Source organism: Calonectris borealis, chromosome 25 (assembly GCF_964195595.1).
Source record: "Calonectris borealis chromosome 25, bCalBor7.hap1.2, whole genome shotgun sequence".
Taxonomy (NCBI): domain Eukaryota; kingdom Metazoa; phylum Chordata; class Aves; order Procellariiformes; family Procellariidae; genus Calonectris; species Calonectris borealis.
This window is the reverse complement of record NC_134336.1, coordinates 1,323,424-1,351,415: the sequence shown is the minus strand read 5'-3', so window position 1 is coordinate 1,351,415 and position 27,992 is coordinate 1,323,424. Positions and strand designations below refer to the sequence as shown.

The 27,992-nt window shown below is 50.5% G+C and overlaps 2 protein-coding genes across 3 annotated transcripts; both read right to left on the bottom strand.

Moving 5' to 3' along the window:
* Positions 1 to 44: 44 nt before the first annotated feature.
* Positions 45 to 25,400, bottom strand: STK40 (serine/threonine kinase 40). The gene is made up of 12 exons (XM_075173926.1): positions 25,309 to 25,400; positions 17,357 to 17,469; positions 15,194 to 15,313; positions 14,087 to 14,172; positions 13,443 to 13,586; positions 12,201 to 12,428; positions 11,309 to 11,361; positions 8,159 to 8,274; positions 4,772 to 4,916; positions 4,285 to 4,404; positions 3,242 to 3,326; positions 45 to 2,442 (listed from the first exon to the last, which is right to left on the bottom strand). Exons 3-12 carry the CDS (start codon positions 15,303 to 15,305, stop codon positions 2,224 to 2,226), a joined length of 1,308 nt encoding a protein of 435 aa, XP_075030027.1. The 5' UTR covers positions 15,306 to 15,313; positions 17,357 to 17,469; positions 25,309 to 25,400; the 3' UTR covers positions 45 to 2,223.
* Positions 25,401 to 26,823: 1,423 nt separating this feature from the next.
* Positions 26,824 to 27,963, bottom strand: LSM10 (LSM10, U7 small nuclear RNA associated). 2 transcript variants are annotated; one of them, XM_075173924.1, is made up of 2 exons: positions 27,930 to 27,963; positions 26,824 to 27,400 (listed from the first exon to the last, which is right to left on the bottom strand). In XM_075173924.1, exon 2 carries the CDS (start codon positions 27,391 to 27,393, stop codon positions 27,022 to 27,024), a length of 372 nt encoding a protein of 123 aa, XP_075030025.1. In that variant the 5' UTR covers positions 27,394 to 27,400; positions 27,930 to 27,963; the 3' UTR covers positions 26,824 to 27,021. The 2 variants fall into 2 exon arrangements, with proteins under 2 accessions (XP_075030025.1, XP_075030026.1); XM_075173925.1 differs by lacking the exon at positions 27,930 to 27,963 and adding an exon at positions 27,794 to 27,832.
* Positions 27,964 to 27,992: the final 29 nt, after the last annotated feature.

Here is a 27,992-nt window from a genome sequence, read left to right as displayed (position 1 = left end):
CTCCCATCCTGTCCCATCCCCCGTGGGATCGCTGCGCGCCGGGCTCTCGGTATGAAGTTTTATTGCCGACATGCAGGAGTAGTTTCGATGTAGTACAAAAATAATGTCTTTATACAAATTTTTTTCCTCTTTTTTTTTTTTTTTTCTTCCTTTTTTCTTACAACAGGCTCCTTCCCACAGCGCGGCCCCTCCGCCCGCACCCCCAGCCGCTCCTGCCCTCCCCACACCACCCCCTCTTCCAGTTTGCTTTAATACAAGTGTGATTTACTGGCGATGACTGGTGCGCAAGAACGCTGGGTATGATACAGCCTTGCAGAGTCCCCAGAATATTGCTTTAACTTTGGGAAAAAAAAAAATAGAGAGGTGGGAGCAAGACAGGAGAAAACCAGATGGAGAGAGCAGGGCCCCAGCTGGGGGGTCTGGGCCCCAGGGGTGCTCAGGGGCTTGGGGTCCCTGCTCTGCTGCTGGTGGCACAGGGGGGTGATGGGCACACACCAGGGTGTGCCAGGACAGACCTACCATCTTTAAAATAAATAAGGCTAAGACTTCAGGCTACTGGCTCAGCTGGCTGGGGTTGGTGCAACTGTTCTAGTCTGTATTAGTGTTCACAATTCCCTGCCTGCCCACTGCCAAGCGGCTTTGGTGAGTTTGCAGGCAGGACATAATGCCCGACGCTGCCAAGGAGTTTCAGGTCAATCCCTATGTCCCCACAAAGACACCTGGAGGTTGGCCCAGGCTAGACGCAGTCCGCTTCCCCAGCCCGGGGCAAGAGAGGGCAACACGCTACAAATGGATCTGCTACTCGCTCCCTACCCGCACTTGCCGGGGGTGGTAGAGCTGACCCCAAAAAGCAGGGCCAGCACCCACAGCAGCTTTTCCTGTCACTGCTCACACTTTTCCTTGTGCCCAGCCCGAGGCTGGCAGGAGAGGGCGATGCTGGAGCTGCCGTGGGGCTGGGAGCAGCCAGGAGCAGGGGAAGGAGGCAGGCGGAGAGCTGCTGCCTCGAGCAGGAGCCCTGGGACCTCTGTGTGAGAACAGTTCATCTGGCAAGACAGGCATCCAGTTCACAAAATGAGGCTCAGAAACAATCGTTCCTGTTCTCAGCACAGGCAAACGCCCTTCCAGTGGCATTAGGTGACAAACCGGGACATCCTTCTCCCGCCTCAGCGCCACACGGGGACAGCAGAGGCGGCCCCAGGTTTGCGTGGCGAGGCTGGGATGGCAAGATAAGCTAGGGAACAAATACAGTAGAGACTTCAGCCAGCCCCTTCCTAATTCTACGCAGATTATTTTGGGAAGCTTTTTCACATTATAACTCATATATTATATCTGTACCACAACTGAAGTGTGAAAATGCTAAATCAGAATTAATGCAATTTTAACTGCACCTTAGATAAGCTACTGAAAAATAAGATTAAATCATATATCCTTATGAAACTAAAAGAATCAGTGAAAGGTGGGAAAGAGGTCAGAGGCCACGCCGGGCCGAGTCCTGCAAAACCTTTGAACTGCAGACAAGATCCGATCTTTGCAGCGTCCTTTGCAAGGACAACTCTCGCCTGAGGCAGTGGCCGGGCTCTCCAGGCAGCCCCTGGTCACACCGGGTGACCGGGCGGCTGTTTGTGCTGCTCGCGAAGGCCTCGGCACGCTGCAGCCCACACACGGCCACCGAGGGTTAGACAACACAGCCAAACCAGGTGGCATGTTAAGGACAGAAAAAGATTTGATGCAGATGAAGGGAAGTGGGAGGTTTCAAGAAATTCTTCCATTCAAGAAACCCCGATAAATCTAAGCTTATTCAAACCATATGGAGCGAATGCAATCAGCCGACTCTCCGTACTGCACAGCCGTAACTCTTGTGCCAGCAAACCAGCTTCACCCTTGGTAGTCTCCTTTCCCACCGGCTTTGCTCGATCCAGAGAACAGCATGGTTAAAAAGACAAGAGAGGTAGATTACAGTCATGATTAAAAGCAGATTAGTCATCTAGGCTTCGATTTAAAAAACAGATTCCAGAAGATGCCAAGAGGTTGCTGCTTCCAAAACTAGCTTTTTCAAAAGTCTTCTCCCTCCAGAGCGAGTGTGAGTGCGTGTCCCTGAACAGAGCTCAGAAGAATTGCTACATTATTCTCCATCATGGGACACCGGTATTGCTGTTGAGCTGTAGTAGGCGACGTGAAAGGCAGACTGCAGGGTGGTGCTTGTGCTCTCAGATGTGTGGGAAGCTACTTCCGAAGGTACCTCTGGGCCAGGATAGCTGCATCCAAAGGGTTCATGGGCTGGGCATCATGGCCCAGGCGTCGCACTGGGGGGATGTTCCCAAACTGCCGCTTCTGTAGGAAGCTCTTGGCCTCATGCAAGGTGTTCTTCTCCTCAGCCAAGAGCAGCTGCTGCCTCATGTAGTTCTCGAACTCGTACTGCGAGCACTCCTCCGTCACCTTCACCTGCCAGAGAACCACCCTGTCAGAGCCACAGCAACAAGCAACGGTCCCACAACTCCTCTCCAAGGGTCCTGAGCTACACGGATAACGTGAGTCTTAAGGCAAGAACTGGACCTGCTGCCAGACGTAGTAGTCCCTACCAGTCATTAGTGCCACCAGGAACAGAGGTCTGGAAACCTCAGTGGCTCTGCCCTGATGCAGCTCATCCCAACCCTGCCAGATATTCAGAGTGCAGCTATCTGACCCCAGTCCTCACATCCCCCCGAGCCCAGCGGAGGGGTTTCTGATGGCGACACTGACTGGGCATCGCAAGCAAAAGCTCCTACAAAGCTGCCCCCAGGCAGTGAGGTCACTGGCTGCCACTTCCAACATAAAATATGCTGGCAAGAAAACAGGATGTTTGCTCCCATCGCAGAATTCACCAGGAAGCCTGAGCCAACACCGCTACCTCTTCCCGGCTGTCCCAGCGCGTGCGAGTTGCAGCTGTGTGTGAGGGAGCGAGCGCTGCTCAGAGAGGAGCAAGCTGCCCCTCAGCCAGCTCCGGGGCCGGCGAGCTCACTTCCAGGCAGCACGGCCAGCTGGATGCGACTCCTGGTCCCAGCAGCATGAGCCTTTCCTTCCGCTGCACAAGACAGCGATGGACTCGGCCACCTTGTAGAGCAGCAGCCACAGCTGGGTCCTCACCGCCCTCCCCTCACCCGCTCGGGGGCCACAAGGGGCTGCCATCTCTTTCCATTACAGAGAGACTTGGCACAGGGGCACGGAAAAGCAGTTCCGTGGAAAGGAAAGTAGGAAAACCTACCTCTTGTGGGTTTTCAGGGTTAGCCACTTGGTCATCGATGTCTGGCACCACTTGCAAAGGGCCACTCAGCGAGGACATAGACTGCCTGGGGGGAGAACACAGCATCAGGGACCCAGAGCACGGCCCCGGCTTGCCCACCCTCACCCAACACCCTGGCCAGGGCAATCCCGCCTGGCTGGCCATGGCTGGACACCAGAGTGTGGCAAAGCACTGTCTGGATGCCACACCAGCTACTGCTACTAAAGGACACTATTCCAAGTTCAACTTCCCTGGTATGAAATCATGTTATAATCCCTTTTTTCTTTCTTGTTTTTAAACAGGATGTGGAACTCTAACTTTTGCATAGGTAGGAGAGAAAACAGCCACAGCTCCAAAAATCACAGACTTCACTGCTGACTCAACAGGCAGCACAAGAGCTTCGCCCAGGCATGCTGTGCAGCACAGACAGAAGGTCTCAGGGCTGACAAGAGAGGGCTGCACTGAGCAAACACTGCCAGGATCCATTTCTGCTGGAGTGTGCTACTGGAATCTCATCCTAGTTGGTTCATGCCAGTCCTGGAGTCAGATTTACCCTCAAAAGGCATCCCCACCCTGCACGTGTAGTGTTCCCACCTGTAATGGCATCTCCTGCTCTTCCCCTCTTGAGATCTCATGCCTGCTTTTACTTAATGGATAAAGCAGGGCTAATTACAAGCTTGCAGAAAGTGTCTGTACATGTAAGATATTCCTGACCATTAGACTTTCTTTAAAAATCAAATCTGGGGAGCACAAGGCAGACAGAGCAGCAAAGGCCCTCCTGTACCCCAGTACTGTTTTGTAATGCTATTGCTTTACAGACTCCAATAACAAGTGTTTGTACAGGCCATTCCGGCTGTATCCATCAGCAGACACCAGTGGTTGAGACACAGGATTTAAAGACTTTTTGCAGTTCTCTCAGATCACCCTCTGGTGTCCTGTTTGGCAGCAGTCTGCTGGCTGCAGCTGGAATAACACAACCTGTGGCCAGAGATGCCGTGTTCTTGTCTCTCTCCTCTTGCACATACCATGATGCTATGATGGAGCTGAGAGAATCCAGCACTTCAGAAGCTGTCAGACGCTGCTGCGGATCCAAGACCAGCAGTTTTCGGATCAAGCACACAGTGTTTTCTGAGACCCGTCCATCCCTAGGAGAGAGAATACGTGGTGAGCCCGAGTGCCTGAGGCGGGCAGAGGCAGCAGCAGGATGGACGTGCTGGGAGCACAGGTCAGGAACTGGAGGAGCCACCACTGCTCTGACTGAGACCCCAGAATTAACCAGGAGGTTGATTCCCTGTCCCTGCAGCGTGGGGCCTTTCTCACCTTTGCACAAGATGTCCCAGCTCCGCTACTGCTTCCTTGGTGTCTACTGCATACAGTCTTTGTTCTCATTACTGCTGCGACCCTCAGGGGCTTTGAGTGAAACCCTTCCAGCTCCGGCTGTCCCAGTAAGGCCCAGAGCACCGCCCGCACAGGCACTAAGAGAAGGGCCTCCCCCGGACAGGCTGTACTCACTCAGGGATGGTGTATTCGGCAGCCTTGATTTTGCGGAAAAGCTCCTGAGGTATGCTGTCGTAGAAGGGGAACTGGCCATAGAGCATGGTGAAGAGCACCACACCCAACGCCCACATGTCACTGGGTTTTCCACGGTACGGCCGTCCTGCAGGGAGCAAGGACACACAAAAGCAACAGGCTTTACGACACTGCTCACCTCTGCGGCCCACCACCAGCAGTAAAGGCACTGAAGCAACCTCTGCATGTGATCCTTTTTTCTAAGCATTAATCAAAAATGCTGAAGACTTCCTATCGCGAGACACTAAGAACCTCTTTCAGAGGTGCATCCTTTGCGAATAAGCACATTGTTCATCTCCACACAGTGTCTTCCCTTTCCCTACAGAGCAGGGCTATCCCTGCTGAATAGCCTTGATGTGATCCGAGAGCATCAAGTAATCAGAACCACTGCGTACTGTGCTGCAGGTCACACTTCCCTCCCCTTCGCCATCCCCGCAGGCTGTCGCCGCCGGAAGCCCCCGAGCCTCGCAAGCTCCACAGATGCACCTTGCTGGAGAAGAGAACTTAAGGGCCAGTGAGCACAAGGCACAGGGAGGCAGGAAAGAAACCCTGAGAAGAGTAAGTGCTCCCCAGGTGAGAGTGGCCCAAGATTAACACCAACCTCACCGCCCCGGCTGCACCGGAGATTTGTGTGGAACTGCAGACTAAGACTCTCCACACCCGGCTCAGATTCAGCCCATCGAGACGGGACTCTGCCTCCGGGACAGATCCAGCACACGGCCACTGGACCCTGCTGGGAAGCCATGGAGGGCACAGGACAGTGCCTCCCCTGCACAGAAGCATTCCCAAAAGCTGCTGCAGCCCCACCACGCCCTGCGAGCCGCTCGATGGAAATGCTGCTTCAAAGCCCCTTCAATCGCACAATAAATCAGCAAACAGCAGCATGCAGGAGGGTCAAAAAATTAAACTCCAGTGCTGTACCACAGCATAGGATTGAGGGAATGACTTCCTCTGACTCACGTAGTGAGTCACTGCTGCAGCATTTGTTATTTGTACTAATTATTCTTTGCTTTATACGCTCAAAAAAAGGCACCTCTCCCTCCTCCTCCAGCTTTTCCTGCAGTGACATTTCAACAGCCGTAAAACACAAGCCATCTCTTAGCAGAAGACAGCTTCTTCTGGAGACCTAAAACAATGATTAATTCTTCAGGCGCTTTAGCTTCCTCTTGCAGAGGAGCATTAGCAATACAGACAGAGGGATGCTCAGAGTCTGAAGGTGGTGGTGAAGCCTGGAATGTCCTCAAGTAACTTCTCCCTCGATGCTTGGAGGGGAACTGCAGACTGAGCCATTTTGGAGCAGCATTTTCAAGAGCACAGGATCAGGCTGCACAGACACCCCACGGGGAAGGGCTATTTGCAAAGATGTCAGAGCCGGAGCACAGTGCGATTGCACCAGAAGATCAGTCCAGGTGATGCTACCCCAGATGCAGACCTGTAACTAAGGCTGCTCCTTGCAGGGTCTTGAACAGCCTCAGCTGTCAGAGAAGTCAGCAAAGGCAGCCTGTTCAGTGCCTTGTGGTATGTGGGCTACAGACAGGCCAGTCAATGCACCAAGAGAGCCATTAGAAGAAATGTGGGTGCTTGCAGCCGAGCTATGCTGGCAGGGAGGGTAACAGGGCTGAAGTTCAGGACAGAACGGTGCCCCAGACGAGCAGGAAGGAGCAGCTCCGTGCAGCCTTTACCAGACACCAGCCACTTGAGCTGCAACTGCTCCAAACTCCGGCAGAGCAGTTGGCTCATATCATCCATCTGGTTACAGGGGCCTCAGGATATCCTGCAGAACAGGAAAGGCCTGCAAAAAACACACGTTCCACCTCCCCGCCTGCCTCTGCTCCCTTCCTGGCTTAGTCCTGCCCAGGAGGGAAGCAGCCTCAAACCTGCCTGGCACATCACGTCGGAAGCACTCAGCTACATTTAATGCTGCTGCCTGTAAACCTGACAACAAACTTACTGAGTGGATTCCACCAAGTCTGGAAATTTCAAGACTAGCTCCCTCTGAGGGCATTTCTGAAATACAATAGCTCGGGATACCATAAATGAGTAACTCAAATCTTCAGAGGTGTTTCCAGTATTCTAGATGTTATCCTCGCGTAAACTGGCAAGGATTCTGGCTTTCGCACTGGCTATATGCACACCAGCGAGTGGTGCTGCCCAACGTACTGCCGACTTGTCCGGAAAACAGTTGGTGCTGATGACCTACTGTCCACAGTTTTGGGCAGTTTCCCATCGTCCTAATGATAGCTCGGCCCTGCGGATGGATAACCCTTAGCAGGTGGGATGCCTTAGGGGTGATCTTGGACTGCATCCTGCAGTTCAGCTCCATCCAAAGGGAATTTTATGTGTGCTCACAAGGAGTAGTCTGCAACATGAGCTAATGCATGATAACTGGAGTCTACATAGAGAGATGGTTCAGATGCACAGTCCCAGCTGTAAATGCACCCTTCAACACTAGTCCAGCTCACCTGGATGAGAAGAAAAAAAACCCCGAAACGATGCCTCGGTCACTACACTGAGAAACAGGACAACCACTGCCTGCTCAGCTATTCCCAGCACAAAAGCTAGTACAGTAGCAGACCTTAGAGCTCATGGAAGAGAAACCTCCTGAAGCAACTAAATAGACAGAAACCACATCTGTTTATGAAAGTCCCATGCACTAGAAACAGTTAAAAGGTGGGAGGATGTTAGGGAAAGCTGTTCTTTGCCAGACTTCTGCTTAAGGCCTCTGCTGGAGACAAGGCATAGGCCAGACTGCTGGAGACAAGATACAGCCCGAACAGACCGCTGGTCTGGCCTGGTGTGATCATTCCTTTATTTTTAAGTAACTCCTCTCAGTTGGCCCAGAAGCCGCCCAAAGGGTCAATAGTTCCCTTCTGGAATCAAGCAGCAGCTGCTGCAGCAACTGCTCCTCTTAGTGTACGGCCTGGAATAAACTGACTTTGTGAGGGGATTTGGACCGATTGCCTCTTAGGCTTAGGGATTTACCTGCAGCTTAACTGAAGCCTCAGGAACAAGATTCAGACATGAGAAACAAAACATCTTGTCTGCAGTCGGACTTATTTAGGAACAGGCAGGGAGCTTTTAATTGCTTTGAAGTTCAGACTAGCCTTAAGAAAAAAGTTACGCTCGCTCCTCCCTCTGTACTTCCCCCGTTGGAAAAACAGACCTAATCTCATAATTGGACCCTAATTAAGAGGCTCTCACAGAAAGCAGGTTACATATGGGAACAGAACTAGGTGGTTTTCATTTATTGTCGAGAGCCATAAATAAATTAAACAAGTGTTAAGTGTGGGAGCTGTGAACTCCCACTGAGGGCTGAAGGGGATTGCCTACCGCTAAGCACATCTGGGCTGATGTAGGCAGGGCTCCCTCGCTGGTCTTTCAGCAGGTCATCTTCACTCACGAGGTGCTTTCCCAGACAGAAGTTTGTTATGGTTATTCGATGAGTCCTGGGGAGAATCAGAAGGCATCAGTGAACAAAGACCTGCATGAGCCAAACAGCACAGAGGAAGTTAACACCAAAACAGAGGCGTGTCTATGGGGCTTTTTGGGAAGCTTGAAGTGCTGGGAAAAGACAAGCACAGCCAAGTTCAACTCCATCCCGACGGGGAGGGATTCCACACCTGTCAGCATGGCTTGCAAGACTCTTACGGTGGGAGTAAGAGAACCTTTTTTACAGCTATGGACAGAGTCTACATCCAACCTGAGCAGCATGTGTAGGCGCGGCTGCAAGCACAGGGTGCTCACGTAACTTGCCCACCTTGCAGCCACACAAACGCCTTTTGGCCAGCCTCCCAGGAGCAGACTGACAGCATCCTAGCCAGCAGCACAGCACCAGGATCTGCACTTTCATGCTTGCTGACCATTGTAGGGCTTGAGTGTTAAAAAAGCAGAAGTTTCTTTTAACAGCTGATTCTCCCCTACGCTTCCCAACTACTATTTCTAAAGGCATCTTCTCCACACAATATTTTCTGGAAGCTGAGGGAAAATACCCTACAGGAAGGGCTGCCCCATGCCTGCCCTCCATGCACTGAGTGCTTACGTGTCTCACCAGCAGATGAGCTACAGGACCTTTGATCAGATTCAGTTTAACCACTTTTGCGTTACCCAACAGTCCCACAGCAAGAGTCTGGTGGCAGTTTTACCTGATCTGCAGGACTATTCTTCACATGAAAGTATGCAGAACAGAGAAAGTCTAATCAACATCCAAAAAACCTCCTACACTGAAGTACTTCAGAAAAGGTGAGAACTGCAGGTACACGCAATTTCTGTATGAAGATACCCCTACTTCTCTATAGTATTGCCAGCTCCAATTAATGAATTTTTCGAGGGCAAGTGAGCCCATTACAATATTACTACCACATTTAATCTTCCATGTCACTCAGATAATTTGGATTTTAACATACAACTTAAAGGACTGAACAGAAAAACGCTGTCTAGAAGATTTCTATATTCTTGAATGGTATTACACAACTAGAGCCTAAGAGCATGAATCAAGTCAGTCAAAATAACCAAAAAATATTGCCAGCAAATCTAACAGACAAGTGAAATAAAACCAAATGTGGGTTGGCAACGGAGAGTTGATTATTAAGACAGACAGACTTGTGTTTAACAAGTGTTAGCTTCAACTGTCAAGAGACTTCCCTGGCTGAATAACAATCGGCACGATTTGTTAAAGATTTAAAAGACTAAGTGTTCTAAAGGACACTAAAATGTTCAGGGTTGCTTGGTTTTATTTAGTCACTGAATTTGATTTAACCTGTAATCATCCAACTACTGCACTGGCTAATCGGAAATCTTGCGAGGCTTTAACGTCTGCACCTTGCAGGGGACAACGTCTGAGGGATCTTCATCAGCCCAGGGTGTAACATGCCTGGTTAGGACTTTGCAGCGATACGTAGCTACCTTCACTCCCCCACCAACAGAAAAGACCTGGCTCTTTTGTGAGCCCGGCTGGAACAGAACAAACGTTTCTGATCAGCCCAAATGACTGGTCCTCTCCATGGTGATCTATTCTTAACGCCTCACCCACCCTTTCATATGACTCACTGCTGTAGAGGCTACAGTTTTTCCCCACCAAAGCTGATGGTCTTGCTAGTAAAAAGCAAAAACATGGCATGCAAAAAATGACTTTGGCAAGTGTGTTCACAAAGCTTCAAATACCTCCCCTTTCCTGCTAGTGGGGGCCCCTTGTGCAGCTCTATCAGTGGGATGCCCCACTGCATACTTTGCCCAGAAAAGAAGGGAAGTTCTGGGTGGATCCTTTAAAGCAGCAACTTTTGTCTGCCTCTTCCTAGCAAGAAGGAGAATCAAAGACGCAAGCAGAAGATAAGAGATTTATCTTAAAGCAGCTCTATAGAAACAACTTAATACAATTTACAGGTGGCCCTGAAAACCACTAGCTGCTGTGTGGGCGGGGGGGGGAACCAAGAAGTTCAACCTCAGTAGGTAAAATCTGTTTGCTTTCAAACAGTATTAGGGAGGAGAAAAAAGCAAGCTGCGACCACAGTGAACCTGCATGCTTCATACAGACTCTGGGAGCCTGCAGACCTAAAGCCTTCCAGTTTTTTATTCATTCCACAGAAAACCAGACTGTGTGAAAAGACAATGAATTCCACTCATTCTTAAAGTTAGTGCAAAATATTTAGCCAGTAATGCAATATTCAAGGACACAGCAGAGTGTCTGAACTGGTACTAGCTTGCCAACTAAATAACTACAGAACCCAAGACAACTAAAAAAAACTCCAAGGAGCCACCAAGCCAAGCGCACGCTACCAGCAGCTGCCTCTCACTCGTGCTGAATTCATGCCCCGCTGATGCTGTTCGCTCTGCGCCGGGAGGCCTGGTCCCTTCTGGGTCTGCACAGCATCCAAGACATGTTGGACATCAGTGCATTATAAACAGAGGCTTGCATCAAACCAGCTAACAGGAACAAGGAAGCTATTTCAAGCACAAATACAGACTAGACAGAAGAACTTTTGTTTAGATAAGTAAATATTTTATTGCTAGCAAAAACACAGCAGCGCAACAGTCAAAGATTTGACACTGCTGTGATTATAGTACATACTCCAGTGTGGGGAATTCCTTTAGCACAATGGAAAGCAAATTATGTGAACAAAACCACTTACCACATTTTAATTTATTTTTTTATATATATAAAATAAGCATTTCTCTTGCAGGTTTCTGAATTACTATAAAATTTAGTTTTCAGAAGTTAGAATCCAAAAAGAAGTGCTGATATGGGGTCACTAAGCTTGGTGGAAGAGTGAACTATCTAGTTGTGCTCAATTCATTTTTGGAGATTAACTCATATAGCTTTGAACTGGATTTATATTTTTGCACAGACTGCTTCCATTTCCCTCACCCTTCTCACACGAGAGCACTCTCAGCAAGCACTGCCTTCAATTGTGTTTCTAATAGAAATCTGCTTCAGGGAAGAAACACAAGACAACTGCCAGAACAGCAGCTCTCCAGCAGACTTACCTTTTGTTTAGCACCATGTTTCCTAGTTTCAAGTCTCTGTGCACAATATTTTTCTGTAAAATATATAATAATATAACATGAGCAAAAGCGTATTTGTTACAGAAGTATAAATTCGATACTTGGACAAAAGCACTAAGTATCTTTTGAAATCATGTCATCATTTTCAGAAATAACCTAGATCAAGGTTTCAACTCAGGTTGCATCCCGGGTACTTCATGCACTTCATTTTCATTCCTGGCCAGAAGGACAGAACAAGCAAATTTGCTACTTTGAACACACAGACAGACTTGACTGAAACTAAGAGGCCCACAACTTAAGTGTCCAGGCTCAGTAAGACCAATGTGATGAGCATTTCCTCAGAAGATATATGCTTCATTGCTCTCTTAGGAAGGATGGGTGTCCCTTGTCACAGGGTAAGAAGTCAAACATCGGCAGAATCTATTTTTGTTAGAATAATTTCTAGTTCATTGATCTCAAACTTGTAGCTCAAGATTCTGATCTCAGAAATCAATTGTGATTTATTTTGCTTCAAAAGGAAATAGCTTGAAGTGTTTCCTGCATTTGATTAGCCTCTGCTCCCCTCTTCAACCACCCCTTTCTGAGGTTAGTAACACTGAGGTTCACCTGATCTGCATTTAGTCCAGCTGGCCCCTCTCCACAGTCAACAAATGCTACATTATCATTGAGAAACTTGACGGGAGGGGAGGGGAAGGGAATGCTCTTTTATGGCTTGGGGCATGAGGTCTTACACAGAACACTGTTACAGGGAAACAGCTGAAACATCCATGCTCTGCAACCTCGCCACTGCCTGCACAAGGAAGTTTTAAAACATCTATTATACTAACGTGGGAAAACAGTCTTCCAGCACTGAAAGGGATAACAAAGATCTTACCTTATGTAATGCTTCTACCACTCGTACCACATCATAAAATATCACTACCGTCTCCCGCTCACTGAGTCTCTTCTCTTTAATGACATAATGCTGCAGATTGATCAGATCTGCTGTTTTGTCACTGAAATCATGAGCACAGAGACAGTCTAACACAAGACAAATGCGCTTCTTCATTTTTCTGACCATTCTATTGGCTTCTAGATCTTCTATAATTTCACAAGCTCGGTCCTACAGGGAGGCAAACAAATGAGCAATAGTTTAGGGAAGCTATCTGGGCATATGTACTTACCTACAGAGCACTAGAGAATAAATAACTACATGGTGATCTCAAAATAAGCAAATGCAATCATAGTGCTTCATCTTTGCCCCGAGTTGGGATTTCAAAAAGAAGATGCATGATCTCAACTTAAAGAAGCCAGAGAAAGGTCTATACTGTTTGACTATATGTGTATGTCAGCACTGATACCGTTTACGTACACACAGACACCTTTAGATAAAACCTAGAAAAACTCTACAGTAGTACAGACTCTGTGAATACTAGGGATCCAACATATTATTAATGAGAAGAACAGAAGTCTTAAGACACAATTAGCACTTCTTCCATAACTTTAAACAGGACACAGCTGAGTTGGACATTTAGCTTATTTAAGATATAGTACAGATGGCCTCAAGTGAAAAGTCTGTTGACAAAATTTAACCAGCAAGCAAGGCAATACCAACATCCAAATCAGTAATTTGTATCAGCCCATCACATCCATAAACAGCTCTGAAGGTGTTAACAGCAGCGCAATTCACTCATGCGAGACACTGATCAGCACACTGACTAGTTTAACTTGCTGAAACAGTTTCTTGAGAATTTGGCTCCTCTTACAAGTCAGCATAAAACAGTACAGAGACTGGAAAGCATAAATTCAGTTCTAAAGGGTGCTCTATGGGCACAAATTAATTTGCCAGTGAAGCAGCTATTTTCCTACTTGAAGGGGACGCTACTGAGTGCCTTTCCCATCTTTGAATGTTCTCACATTTCCCAAATCCCAAACCCCATTACGTCCCACTTAACTCTGAAAAGTCCCTGTCACTAACTTGCTTGTTTGAAGCAGCAGCAGCGGTTAATCTGAGCAGTGTGCTGGTAATTCTTTACACACAAGAACAGGGTCAGCACGAACTGTGCATTAAACAAAAGCAGCTCGAGCCAATAGCAATTACTGGCATTCCCCCAACCTGGATGGTGACCAGCGGTACCTGAAAGAGCCCGTGATGATGAACCACTCCTTCCTGGTTGTGGAGCAGGGAAAGGAGAGAATACTCTGTGTGCAGCAGCATCTTGCCCTGTCGTTCCTCCTGGGTTTCTATTCCTTTATCACCCCTTTCTTCTAAGGTGAGAATCTTCAGGAAAACGGAAAAAATGTTTACAGCTCCCAGAAAAACCCAAATGCCCCCAAACCTCTCTCACATTTTAGGTATTCACATGTGTTTAACAGCTGATGTAATTGCTCTGATGTTTGTATACTTGCCACAAACCTGTTTGAACTAACATCTGTGCAGAATGCATAGCATGAGGTTGATTAACACAGAAAAGCTGCTCAGGTGGCTTTCTGCAAATGTCCCAGGTGATTTTTCCCACTGGATCCACCCCCATTTCAGGCACAGCTGAGCAGATCAGAGGGCTCCGGGAGAGCAGCACAGCAGCCACAGAGGCCTCGTCTCGGGGCTAATCTCGAGACCAGATCTACGCCTGGCAGAACTGCCTCGCCGAGGGGAAGTTCCAGCAACCATTTCTGACAGTGCACCGGTTCAGCCTACACCACACGCTACTGCAAGCACTTCTGTCGCGAGAGCTAAAGTTAAAGAGCCCTGAAGATCTGGAAGCACTGCCATTTGCTTACCTTTAGCTGATAAAAGTCATCTGTCCCATCCTTTCTTGCCAAACACTGAACAATACTTGGCACAGGGGAGTTACCTAAACGTGGACCTAACAGCACAAAGCAAAAACAGACTTGTTTTCCTTTAAGCAGCAATGACTAATTCAGGGTTACATCAATATGCAAGTGTCACGCAGTTTATGTTAGTTTAAACTAAGTTCCTTTTTTTCAGGAGACTAAGTGCATTTCCACAAATTACAATCTAAAGAAAAAAAAAGGTATTGAATTCAAACCTTTTTTGAAAATGTTTCATTTGTTCACTGGAGAAACATTTAACAAAAGCCCACACAGGGCACAGCTGTTTTCAGAAATTCAAATTTCTGCATGCCTGAACCATACGGCTTTTACATTTACTAGCAACACCCATGGCAACTGCTATTACCACACCTCTGAACCCAACTGCCACCTCTGCAGGGACTGCTCAGGTACGCAGATTAGTCCAAATTTCAAGTTAACAACAGTCTCCACTCTTCAGTTTAAATCAATCAGCTTCCAACTAATTATCCATTGGTTTCCACTGTGAAGTCCATCATAGTTTTGACAGTTTATATAACTAGTTTTGAACTAACAACTATTCTAGCAACTCTCAAAAGGTAGCAGAGTGGTCTTGCCTTGGCACATACCGCTTATAATGACCACTAGTGCAGTATTAAGCTGCTTACAGGCTGATTTGAGAGTATATTCCAGGCAAGCAGGGTTGGACATCTCCCCGGAGCTCTAACCAAAAAGCCCCCTGAATAAATTTACTCTTTAACAAAGTTTAAGAACGTAGTTTAGGCAAAAAAAAAAACCAAACCCACAAAACAAAAAAAACACACAACAAAAAAAGCCAGGACTCATATTTATCTTAAAAGCTGCGCCTGCCTTGCTGTATTAACATTACAAATCTCCTTAGCTCAACTAGCTGCAGAAGCTCCAAGGGCTGCTGCTCTGCTACATCAAGTGAATTGCACTCTGAGGTAAGACGCTAAATTACACATCTGCTTTGCCTCATTTCTTAGTGCCTTTTATTTTCACTTTTGCAATCAGTAGCTACCTTGAAAACTGAAGAAGAAAACCTTCCCTGCTTACCTAGTATAAAAGGGCCTGCTCTCTTGGCATTATTTCCAGAAATCCCTGTACAAAGAGCTTTTGCCTTACTGGATGTTTCCCCAGCTCCTCTGTCCGATGCTCGCCGCTTCATTCTTGGCTCTTGAAAGAGAAAGAAGATCACATTTAATGAGCAATTGAGTTAATTTCTTATACTATCCCTTATTTCATACTGGAAGGCTTTCACCTATTGATGCACTTGTGTCTCTGCCTACTTATGTTTCTACAGAAAGGCTATGGCTCATTACTGATAGACCAGTTGTGAGTTGGAGGCTTAATGCATTTTTGCAGGTATAAATTAGCCTCATTATTCAAAGCAACATTTCCTAGAACAGTTGTTTGAGACACATAGTGGGAACAAGTCAAAATAATTAAAGCTTGTTTTACAGCAAAAACAAGTTTGCAAATTAACATATTCCAAAAAACTCCGAACGACAATGCCTAAGTTATCCTTTCGTATGGGTGTCTACTTCTGATTCAGCCTATGGACTTTTGTGGGTTCCTTCTAGGCATTGCAGCCAGCTCACCAAGTAACTCAGAAGGCTCAAGTCTGTTCCTCAAACAGCCAAGAATGCACAAAACTAACTGACCATAAAAATGAACAATATCTTTCACCCTTCCCAGCAAGGGCATAGAAGACCGAAACATGTTAATTATTGTGAGATTCAGTTAATTTAACAATGATTTTTTCAAATACGTGTTTTTAGTCTTAAAAGAAGTTCCCCCTCTCTCTCCTTGTACCTCTTTAGGCTCTAACTTTTTTATTATGTCTCCATCTATCTACATCCAATGCATCTGGACTGAGTTGAACACCTGAAATTTTAAACCAACATACAAAACTCTACCACTTCAGTCTCCATGTGCAGGAAGTGACGCTTTGTTTAGAACTGACACACTATTACCTGCCTTTAATGGATACTCCAATGAAAGGAAACACTGTGGTGCCAGTACACGTGCTCTCTTGCACTACCACTCCATGCAAAGAACCATTTAATCTACTAAATGTGAATCTCATGCTTTGCATCCAAGTATCTATTCAAGGTCCACACACCACTACAATTCAGCATAAACAATTAAAAGCTTGACTAACTCCTGCTTATTCAGGTATTGCAGAAAATCTGATTCCCAACATGCATTTTCTGCTGCTCAGAAATCTAAAGAGAATTTGAGGCAGAACCAATACCTAAAGGGCCAAATAAATTCAAATCTCTGCGACTAAAACACTTCTTGCCCAAAGGAAAGCCTTGTTCAGTTTAGCAGGAAAAGAACCCTTGTGATTGCTGCCAGGGTAACCTTCACACGCTGCATGCTCACTGCAAGCATAAATCGGCTCCATCAAACTGAAGCTTTGTTTTCAATACACCTCCTCTTCACCTTTATCTCTTGGAAAATAGTTTAAAAGACTCTCATAAATATTTAGGCATTAAATGCTCGTACTCTAACATTTCAAAGATTTTGGGTTTTTTTTTTTGGGGGGGGGCGGGGGTGTAGGGGAGAGGAGGAACTAAGCACAGATCCATTTTCTTACTCTGAGCAAGTCAAAACCAAGCCCCGGTAGTCTTCCCTAAGAGGTTACTACAGCAGACTGGGAAAATATTTTTGGGTTGTACTTATTTGTTTTAAAAAAGTCCCAGTGTTTCACCACGTAAGAGACTGATAAATCACCATACTTTGAATGAAGTTTACCCTCTGGCAGTCCCACCCTTTCTGTGGACACAAGTGTGATCTCATTGCATTAATTCATCTAGCAGTACCTGTCACCAAGATCAGAGATAGCAAGAGAGATAAGGCGAGAAGTTTTGCAGCAGACTTTGCATCCCTGCACTACCAACTTCCACCAGCCGTTCAGAGCTCCAACAGAGAAGTGTTACCAGGCCCAGCTAGTTGAACAGAACAAAGTCCCGAGCCCCATATGCTCCCTGTTCTGTTCATTCCGCATCTCTGACCTAATATTTGATTGTGCCTTACAAAATTCCCCACTCCTTGCAACATCATCATCCCTGCTGGAAATGTATGAGTAAGATTTCCACTGGAGAAACCCCACTGCACAGAAACTCTGAGATAATGACCGTTGTGCAATCCGAGCTGGATAGGAATCGCTGGTGCAAATGGCGTTATCGTAAACAAAATAATCTGAGGACTCACGTAGTTCAGCATCAACTGTATCTTTACTCTTCTTCCAAACTAGGTTTTCCAACGTCTCAGGAGACAGGAGTCATCACCTTGGAGAAGGCTGGATGGTCGAAAGGTCGAGGACTCTGTAATGCGAAATGAGATACACTTGATGCTGTGGTTCTGGATTATTCTTGATTACGATAACGTGGTATGCACCAAAACCTCTGCAGCTTGAAACATCTGTGTTTATTTTGGCTTAGAAAAGGCCTGAAGCTCCTGATATCATGCGAGAGAATAAAAAGGCTCTTGAAGTTCAGTCCCCAAAGAGTCACAGACGCATGGCCCTGCACAGCAAGACAAATACAAGCGTCAACGATCTCAAAAGGCATTTTGTGATGCGAGACAGACCTTCAGAGCAGAAACAAACATGTTCTCCATTTTAACCTCCACCACGTGGCACTAGCCTGCCTGTTTTTAACAGTATTTTAAATACGCCCAAGTTAGCAATAGTGCCACAACAGAATCTTTACCACTGGAAGCGATTTTTAATCACTGTAAGAGTTAATGCTTAAAGTTTGGACTTGAACAGAACAATTTCTGCAAAAGGCAAAGAAGAATACATTGAGTTTTATTCTTATCAAATCCCCACGGCAAGTTAATTCCTCTTTACAATTTATATTCAGCCTCTTAAAAAAAAAAATGAAACTAATTCAACTCAAATTCAGCACTTCTTAATAGTTCATCTGGTCCCATTTAAAAGGAGAAATTTAGGATTTAAATCAGACACTCTAGAATTGAATCTATACCACCTCTACCAAATGCTTAAAGTTTAACCCTCTGATATTGCACATTACACATTTGTTAATCCAAGCTGGTTTATTTTACCAGTATCCAGTCAGATCAACTTAAAAATGCAAAAGGAACATTTGGGATGCATGAGCCAAAACACAATGCAGTATTATCACCTGGTCCTGGGGGTTCTGCAAAGACTGCTGAAGATCTTTCTGAATTAAAGTACTGAAGCTGTTAATACTTCGATAAACAACGTTCAGAGCCTGCTCTAGGCAGCAGGACCCCATAGCAGGACGCCCCGGCCGGGCAGACCCGTGCCGACGGTGCGCAGGCAGCCCGCTCACCCGCGCACTGGCTAGCCAGCACTTTCGGTATGAGTCGTCTTGGCGCTGAGAGCGAGCGGAGGTGCCCCAGCCCTACCGCTGCTTAAAGGACATCCAGCGACTTAAATATCACAGCTCCAGCCCAGAATACTTGTAAGAGCAAGCGAGAAAAACAACAACATAAATGGGTACTCAATTATTAAAGACTTTCCCGTGCCACTCTCGGCACTGTCTACCCAATCTCCCTGTTCCCTACTCCTGGGCTGCACTGCGAGGGTGGCAGAGCCCACCAAAATTCTCAGGGGCCCTCAGCAGCACCCAGGGGGGGTTTGCACATGAGCACTTCAGGTTCCTCTGAGACTCGAATGAAGGTTGGTCAGATGGAAGGAAGGTCCCAGAGCAAAAGGAAGAAAACCAGGAGCAGCTACTGTGAAAAAGCAGGAAGATTGTTCCCTTTTCTGCACGTTGTGTAACCCTGATTAGAGCACGGAAATTGGTCAAAAGGGCACAGACTTCCTTGTGTAAGCCTCCCGCAGAATGAGCAGCCATCCATTAAGCATAGGGCTAAAAATGGTATTTTGAGACAGGGTTTAAGGAAAATCTTAAAACAAGAACAGCAATGCAGGAGGCTCCCCCTCCCTGCTGAGCCAGCGAGGTTTTCTACCTGCAGATTCATTTCACCTCGGCTTGAGTTGGGCTGATACAAAGCTCTGATTTCAAGGGGCTTCCCTACTAGAAGTATTCGCACCATGAAGCTGGTATTGCTTGATCACCAACAGCTGAACTATATCCTGGAAGAACAAGCTTTAAATAAGTTTTAGACAAAAGCCATAATAAACTGGCTTTAAATGACTCTGCAGCTGTAAGCAGAAACATGAGGCCATAGCAGCCCTTAGCGCTCAGACCCAGAGTGGGACCCACTGCGAGACGGGGGTCCCGTCCCACGAGCAGTGTGTGTGGAAGCCATCTGCCATCCCACCCGCGGGCCCCGGAGCATCCCTGGCCTCGCTGCAGGCACCGCCAGCCCCTGGACACGTGCAGCTCAGCTGGAAGGACGCTGGCAGCGTCACTGCTCCTCCGCCTAACACGTTCAAACAGCAAACAAGCTGCTGCTTCGTGTCCTGCCGCTAGTGCCGCCGGAGCAGCCGAGCCTTCCCAGGACAGGCTCGCTCAGAGCTCACAAGAGGGAATTACTGCATCGCACAAGGATTTCCTCCTCACACACAATGAGCAGAGGACAAATAAGCAGTAAGTGGAGTCCCACTCATGAACTGGTTACACTGCAGCACAGCCGAGATTTAAAATAGCCCAAAGTTGAGAATTTAGAACATTTCCATGAGAGGTGGCAAGCCTTGTAAGGGCAAAGAGCATCCCCCCAGCCCCTGCCGCAATGCCTCTGTCTACAGGCAGCTGCACAGACAGACTTTCCAATTCTTAAGACTGAAAAAAAAAAATTATGTTAACATCAGCAGGATCAGTCTCAAGAGAGAGCATCCAACATTTCTGCAAAGAACCAGAACAAACACATTTATCTCTTAAAACACCCCATCCTAGGGACAAGACCATTAGATACTGATGTGGTAGGTTCACCGCTCCCTCCCCCAAAAACCAAACTGTGCAAACTGAATCAAACCACCCCCACTCCCTGTCCCACCATCTGTAACAGAAATGGTCTGTCTCACACAGACAATGAAGTTACAAGTCTAGCACAAAAATTCATTACTTAACAATTTCAATGTGATGCATTCAATATATCAAACCTCTTACTGGAGAAGTGTCTAAAGCTTCTTACTGTGCTAGCTATGACTTTAATAGAATTATTAATCAAATAATTTGGAGACCTAGATGTAACATCTTTTAATTACATACCTTAAGGAAATTGTCTAATTCCCGAATTACTGCATGATGTTCCAGTGCCCAGCATAACAACAAAGAAAAACAAGAGAGGAGGAAACTGACCTTTTCATCTCAGATTAAAGAACAAGCAGGTCCTGCAGTCCAGCCGCAGCTAATAGCTGGAGCAGGGAAAAAAAAAGTACCTTTGGGGCGTTAACAGGATTACTCAGCAGCACAGAAACTAGTTAAGACACTGGAGCAGCTGATACAACCTCCACGATGCTTTCTGTTGTTTTATCTTGCAAGGGGACAAAAGGAGTTAGTTGGTATTTACACTTTCTAGTGTGATGACTGGCAACCCCAAAGGTGTTATACCCCACTGCTACAAGCGAGCTCTCTGCAAGTAAGGCAACGGGATGAGCCGGCAGCTGGGAAACAGCAGCAGATGACGGAGCCCACCAGCGTCTGCTGGAAGTTCACGGCTATTGAGGACAAGCTCCTTCAGCAAGGAGCTCACACCATGAAAGGAACCCTGCCTCTGGGAGCCCAGGAGGCGCGGGAGCAGCTCCCGGGCAGCCGAAGGAGCTGAGCTGCGGCTGCTCCCGCTCGCCCCGCCGCCAGCACCCCGGCACCTGAAACCTGCCTGTCGCTCCTGACCTGGAAACGCTGAGGTGGAAAGAAGACAGGGCTGCGCGGGAGTCGCAGGCAGGGCTGCCAGGCTGCCGACTCGGGCGTGCGCACAGGACAATGAATCACCTCTCCCCACGGGCTTCGTCACCGGGCTCGACACCTCCACGGAGCAGAGGCGGCACCGCAGCCGGGTCTGCCGGGCGCTCAGCCGCCCAGGGAAGTGCGGTATTGCTCTGTACTCGTGAATTATCCATCTCCCACCCCAGACGGGAGAAGATCTGACACCCAATGCAGCAGCATTTCTGCCCAGCTTTCTCTTCTGGGAGCCAAATGCTGCAGCGCTTGCGACAAGGCTGGAGACCCCGTCCGATGGTTTTTGACCCGCTCGCCCTGTCCACTCTCCTCTCAGCCAGTGCAGGCATCAGCTTTTGCAAAAATGAAGCTAAAAAAATTGATTCAATTGAGCAGTATCAGGCTGCACCTTTTACCACCTAAATAACACACTGTGCAGTATTTATCAGTGATGATTAATCAAAGTTCACATTTAAGCCTGGCTCATGGCAAATTCCAGCTCACAAGAAGCTATGTTGGACATGACCTAAAAACCTACATGAATGCTAACACTGAATGAGTAAAAGCTCGAGCATGGTCCGGCTTTCCGGCACGGAAACAAGCAGGTTGGTATCGCTGCGAGAAGCAGCAATCCCGGAGGTTGCCACACGCCTTCCCCAGGCAAACCCAGCTAGGGACAGCTCAGACCCGAGTCATCAGCGCTCCCAGGGACAGAGGCTCCCATTGGAAAAGCTTCCCTGAGACAGGCGGAGTTCGGATCAGCCAGGCCTGTGGAGGAGTCACTGTCTGGGGGATTACAGGGAACGTTTGCCGGGCAGATCCCAAGCAAAGCAGGCGTGCGGGAAGGAGAAGCTGCTGCAGCCGGGCGCAGGGGCAGCTGGGGTGGGCTCCCCTCCCTCTGCAAAGCACTGTGGTAGATTCACTATACAGGAACATTAACTTTACGAAAGGCTTTGGAAGTTTAACCGTCCTGTAAGGGAAGCTATAAAAAAAAAAAAAAAAAGGCCATCAGATGACTCAGAGCCACCAGTGCAACCCATGTACCGCTGTGCGAGCCCTTCCGGGAAGGGAAGCCTTCTCCAGAAACTGAGGAGCCCTGACTCAGAGACTTCTTGGAAACGTGCGGAGACTCATTTGAGCTTCTTCCCTAAGCGAGAAGTTCGCTCAAAACCAGACGCAGAGTTTCTCTGACGAAAGGAGAAGGAAGAATCCTGAGGCGCTGGCACAGCACAAGGGGCTGGGGCACCCCCATGCTGTTGGAAGGCACTTGGTAAATAAAGTATGAACGCGCCGAGCGAGCCGTGTTTCCCAAGCTGGGAGACACGAACACCTCTGGCAGCCCCTGCTGAACCAACCCACCAGAAAACCTCCTTCCTCAGCCCAGCTTGCCTATTAGTTTAATCCTGGGTAAGTGAGCAAGGCACAGCCAGCACTTGAGAGGCCGCAGTGCTAAAAGTGACCCCAGTACACCTTGCCTACATCCCACATCTAGCTGTGGCCAATCTTCAACTTCTCAGGGACAAAAAAGGCTTCCACAGGCCAAATCATACATCAGGGAAAGCAAATTCCTTCCTGGCCCCCCCAGGCAGCCGGGGAAACTCTGAAGCACAGGATTCCAGCAACGTAATTACAGTGCAAGCAAGAAACAAGCTGGGCTTTCTTTAAACCCTTCTGATGCATCAACACATGAGATAGCCAAGGACTCATCTCTGGGAGTTCCCTGTTTGGTTACATAAACATCAACTTCAGCTTAACCCTTTCACGCTGAAGCACAGGCCACATCCACCAGGAAAAAATCCCTGTTCCAGCCCAACATCCTCATGGCAGGGGCACCTGCAGCAGAGCACAGCGCAGGAGAGGAGCCTGGAAATCCAACTGCAGCACACTGACAGCACCTGAGACTGCATCGCTCTCCCAGCACAGAGCCCAGTGCACGAGTCCCCAACCTTGGGCTGCTCCTGTGAAGTCAGGCAGTCATTACCTTTAAAATCACCATCAGGTGAGATGTATATTGTATTACGAGATTTTATTTTTTGTTTATAGCTTATGTTACTATGTACACTTAATATTCCATAAATCTACTGCAGCAGGACTTTCCTCATGCACACGAAGATTATTGCATGACTCACACACGTGCTGCCACTTTCTTTACAGTGAGGTGTGGTTGCTGTTTTTAACGATAATCTACTCATCTAGCCCTAACTAGATAGAAAGAAATATATTTAAGTTATCTACATATACTGCCATGCTGCTGTTACTATCATTTGTAGCATGAAAGCACACTGACAGACACCGTAAGTTCACAAACGTGTACCCGACTAAGAAAAAAAGACTGTTTCACATAGAAAATTACAATGGGCACAGAGCCTCCTCCGGTCTAGCAAGAGCTCCCAGCTGGAGAGCTCCCAGGCACGAGCGAGGCGCACACTGTACAAATCCAGAGCACTGCCGAGTCTCTGCAGACAGATAACACATCCCTTATTTAGGCTAAGCACAGTGGGCAGTTCAGGCAAAATCAATAGGGTTGTCCTTAATCAAACAGCAGCTAAGTGCCTACACGGCTTCCCTCTGTGTGGTTTCAAAAGGAGATGATTCTGTAATATCCTGAGGATAAAAAGCAGCTGAACATGTGGGTGCTTTTAAGTAATGCGATTATGTGACCAAACCATCAGCGCGATGCCACAGAGAAACAATAAAAGGATGCAGCACAAACACTCCAGCATTGGGGAAACGCATCCTGCACCCTGACCGCCACCGGCCCAGGGCTGTTTGCCAGCAGGTAAGCCTTACTCTGCCCTATCCCTCAAGTTACACCCCACCCGGGCCGCAGGCACCCTGCGAACCCAACCACCTTCCACCCGCACCCAACCCGTGTCCCTTCTGCCCCAAAGGGAGCCTGCTGTCCCGCAGCAGGCAGGCGGCAGAGGTGCGGTAGCTCAGCCCCACCACACTGGGCACTGGCCTCTGCTCCGACTTCTCTACTCCCTCCGGACACAGGATTACAGCCCGAGACTAGAGCCTAAGATGCCTAGCACACCTATACATAGCAGTATATGTTAAGCCTACACATTAAGACTCTAAACTAGCAAAGAACTGAATCATCAACACCAGCGAGCACAGCCACAGCAGGAGGAGGGAGCAGCTGGCCAGGAACAAGACAAGTCCCAAAGCCCTCGTGTCAGGGAGAGGAGCAGCGCGGCAAAGACGCCGTGCCATGGGCTCCCTCCAACAGCAGCGCGAGACCTTTAACTAACGCTCTCACATATTGCGGCAGTGAAGCTCCCAAAGGCCACAGCCAAAGCCAACAGGTAACAGACACAGGTTCTGAACGCAGGAAATCCCAAAGCATGCCTCCTCATCTTCTTCAGGTGAGCTCGCACAGGGAGGACAGGACAGGCTCCTGTAGCTAGCTCCGGCTGCAATACTTCATGGCCTTACTCATTCTTACTTAGAGGTACAACCTTCAGCTACTCACTGCTGAGACACACAAGACTCCTCCTCAGAACAAAGGTCCGAAACTACTAAACTAAGAAATTCCTGCCCAGACTGAAAGCGAAATCAGCACCAAACACAAGCTGTTTGCTCCCTCAGCAAGCCCTTGAACCTGCCAGTGCGCTGCAAAAATAGCTACGCTGCCAACAAAGCCCAACCCCCCCCAATGCTGTTACAGGGAAGAAAATTACAAAGGAGTTAGTTACGAAGTGGTATTTTCTAATCCAGCCCTGCACACAGGCCCCGCTACACAAGATCCCACCCTTGGCTGGTGAGCGGCCTGCGGCCGGGGCACCGGCAGCACACAGACCGGCCGGGCCGCCCCCGGGGAATGCTTGCCAGAGCGGCCGGCAGCTCCGCGCCGACACGCCCCGGAGGCCGCCACCGGCAGGCCCGGGAGCGCCCGGTGGCCAGGGCAGGGAGCCTGGCCTCTCCCGAGGCCTCAACCGGGCCCCTCCCGAGCTACCGGCGGCGGGCGGGCTTCACCGGCCTCACCAGCCGGCCCGACAGCACCCGCCGCCCTGGGACAGGCCGCCGGGAGAGGAGCCCGCCGGGAGGGCACTGCCCCGGAGCCCCCGCGGGGCGGCCGGGCACCCGCGGGCTGCCGGCCCGGGACACGCGGCGAAGCCTCCGCCGGGGCCTGGCGCAGCATTAGGAAGAACGAAGCGGCTCTCCACGGCGCCCGCCCAGCCCCACACAGACGGGGCTGTCGGCGGCGCCTCCCGGCCGCGGTGCCCGGGCCGCCCACCCCCTCACACCCTCACACAGCGGGACCGGGACCGGGACCGTCCCCGGGACCCGGCTTGCCCGCGCCCGCCCCTGCCCGTCCCCGCTCACCCATGGCCCCGGGGCCGGCGCGGCCGCCGGCGCCTCCCGCAGCCCCACGCCCGGCCGCGGCCTCCGCTCCGCTCCGCGGCGGCGGCCACCTGACAACGGAAGTGACGCACGCGCCACCGCCCCCCCGCCGCCGCCGTCACCATCCCGCCTCCTGGCGGCCGCTGCGCCGCCGCAGAGATGGCGGCGGGGCCGCGGGGAAGGAGCAGTGCTGATTGGCCAGCTGAGCCAGCGCCGGCTGTGATTGGGGGAAAGCCCGGGGACTGGGAAGGGATATTTGCAGCAGACCTTGATTGGTTGAGGCGCGGAGACGAGAGGGAGGTAAGAAGCGAAGGCTGATTGGCTGGGGCGGGATGACTCCCTCCGCCGATTGGCTCCCGCTCCGGCCGGCGCTGAACGCCAAGGGGGTTGGTGGGCACGCGGGAGATTCGAACGCGCTGTGATTGGAGGGGAAGCGGGTGCTTTTGCCAGGCCGCTGTGCCCCGCTCCAGCCAGCCGGGCCCTGGCCGGGCCCCGGGGCCCTGCCCCACGCGGGGCCGGCCCGGGCGGGACAGGAGCGGAGGCAGGGCCGGGTGTCTCTGCTCCCCAGCCACCCGTGCGGCCTCACCAGTCCCCTGCCAGCGCTCCAGCCCCCGGGAAGCAAGTGCGTGGCGTCGCCGTGACACCCCCCCGCCCGAGCAGCCTCCCCCGCGCCCACGCAAACAGCGCCTCGAGCCGCTCCCGTGGCTGGAGGCGCCCCCAGCCCGCCCCCGGCTGTGGTAGGGACGCGTGGTCCCCATTCACATGCAGCTTCTTACGTGTGAGCTCTTAAAAATCCCGCCGGCCGCCACCTGAGCGGCTCTTCCGGGCAGCAGTGCTGCTCTCAGGGCTGCCCCAGGGCCGCCGACCGCTCCAGCGAGGCGCCCGGGCCCAGAGCCGTGCAAATCGCACGCACCGGGGGGAGAGCCAGCGAGCTCCGTCTCGGCGGAGGCCAGACGGGACTGGGCAACAAAGGGATCCCTGTAGAAAGAGGATGAAGTCATCTGTTGACTGTGCAGCGCTTTCGGCAGACGCGCAGTGGGCTGAGGAAGCTCTGCAGAGCTTTGGGGAAGGGTGTCGGAGGAGCGGGGAAGCGGAGGAGCCAGCAGCAGCATTCCCCATGTCCTGGGTGAAGCACCTTTGTGCTTTTCCAGGCAGACGGTGCTGCCCCTTGCCCTCCGAGCTCAGCCCCACTCCGCTCTGACAGACGTTCGTCTCACCCTCTTCCCGTTAAATGCTTTCAGAATGGCGGCTGTCTAGCAGGAAGCTGACAGGACAGACCACGACCAGCCCTTTCCCCAGCTCAGGACCAGCGTCGCCAGCTCCTGCGGGCAGCGATGCCAGCAGCAGCAGGGCCCTGGACTCTGTGAGCAGTGGAAGGCAAAGCTGTGGGCAGCAGGATGGCTGCGGGAGGCTGCGGCTTTGGCCAAAAGGGCTTTGTTTGGCCATCAGAGGAGGGACACGAGTAGCTGCCAATGGAACAGGAAATGACCCGAGAAATCACAGACCCATTTAAGCGGGGTTATTAATTAAAAAAAATAACCCTGCTCTCCCGCAGGCACCGGCCAGTGGAGCGGCAGAGCCCTGAGTCCCTGGGCGGGATGTCCGGGGCGAGGTGCGGAGGCGGCTGGCAGTCTGGTTGAAGGGGCAGGTCCATCCCGGCCCTGCTGCAGGCAGGGCTGCGAGCAGCGCGGGGGCTCACTTGTGCTTGGCACGAGGGAACTCCTTCCTGCCCTTGTCGCGGCCCCCGAAGTAGCGGACCCTGTGGATGGCCTGCAGCTGCCGCTCGATGGTGGCCCTGATGTCCACCTCGTCAGGGATGTGGACATAGCGGACGTTCCTGCCAGTCACAAAGAGCTCGTCCAGACGGGACACTGTGCCCTGCCTGTCTGTGAAGGTCACCTCGACCAGCCGCACGTTCATGAAGGCGTCCACGTTGGTGACGCGCCCTGTGGCCGTGCTCTCGTCGCGGAGGTCCACAGTGGTGATGTGGCCGTGCAGGCCCTGCAGCAGGATGACCAGGCTGTTCTCGGCGATGGTGCGCTCCTTGACGGAGTGGCTGACCTCCATCGCGCAGCTGCGGTGGGGAAGAGGGAGACGCCGTGCTGTGCCCCAGCTGGGCGCCCGCCTCCGCACCGCCGGGGAAACCCCCCCTCCTCACCTTGCACGCTCATATGCATACACACCACTCCTCGCACACTCACCTGCACGCTGCCCCTCTCCCAAGTCACATTCTCCGTGTGCCCCCACCTTGCACACTGGGGTCCTCGCTGCCTGCTCCCCTTGCACGCTCACTCGCCCACTGCCCCTCTCCCACCAGTCACTCATGTTCTCCACGTGCCCCCCCTTGCACGCACACACGAACTGTCCTCCTGCCCTTGCACACTCACCAACACGCTGCCTCCCCCCGCGCCCTGCACGTGCCCCCTGCACACCGCCGTGCTCGCTCCTCCTCCCCTTGCACACTCACACGCTGCCGCGCTCCCCTCGCACTCGCCCACGCCGCTCCTCCCCTTGCACACGCACCCCGCCCTCCCTTCCGCACACACCGCCCCCTCCCCTGGCACGGCCGTGCGCCGCTGCCGCTCCTCCCCTTGCACACTCACCCGCCCGCGCTCGCCCGCCGGCCCCGGCGGCAGGAAGGGGCGGCCCCGCCTGCGCACTGCGCC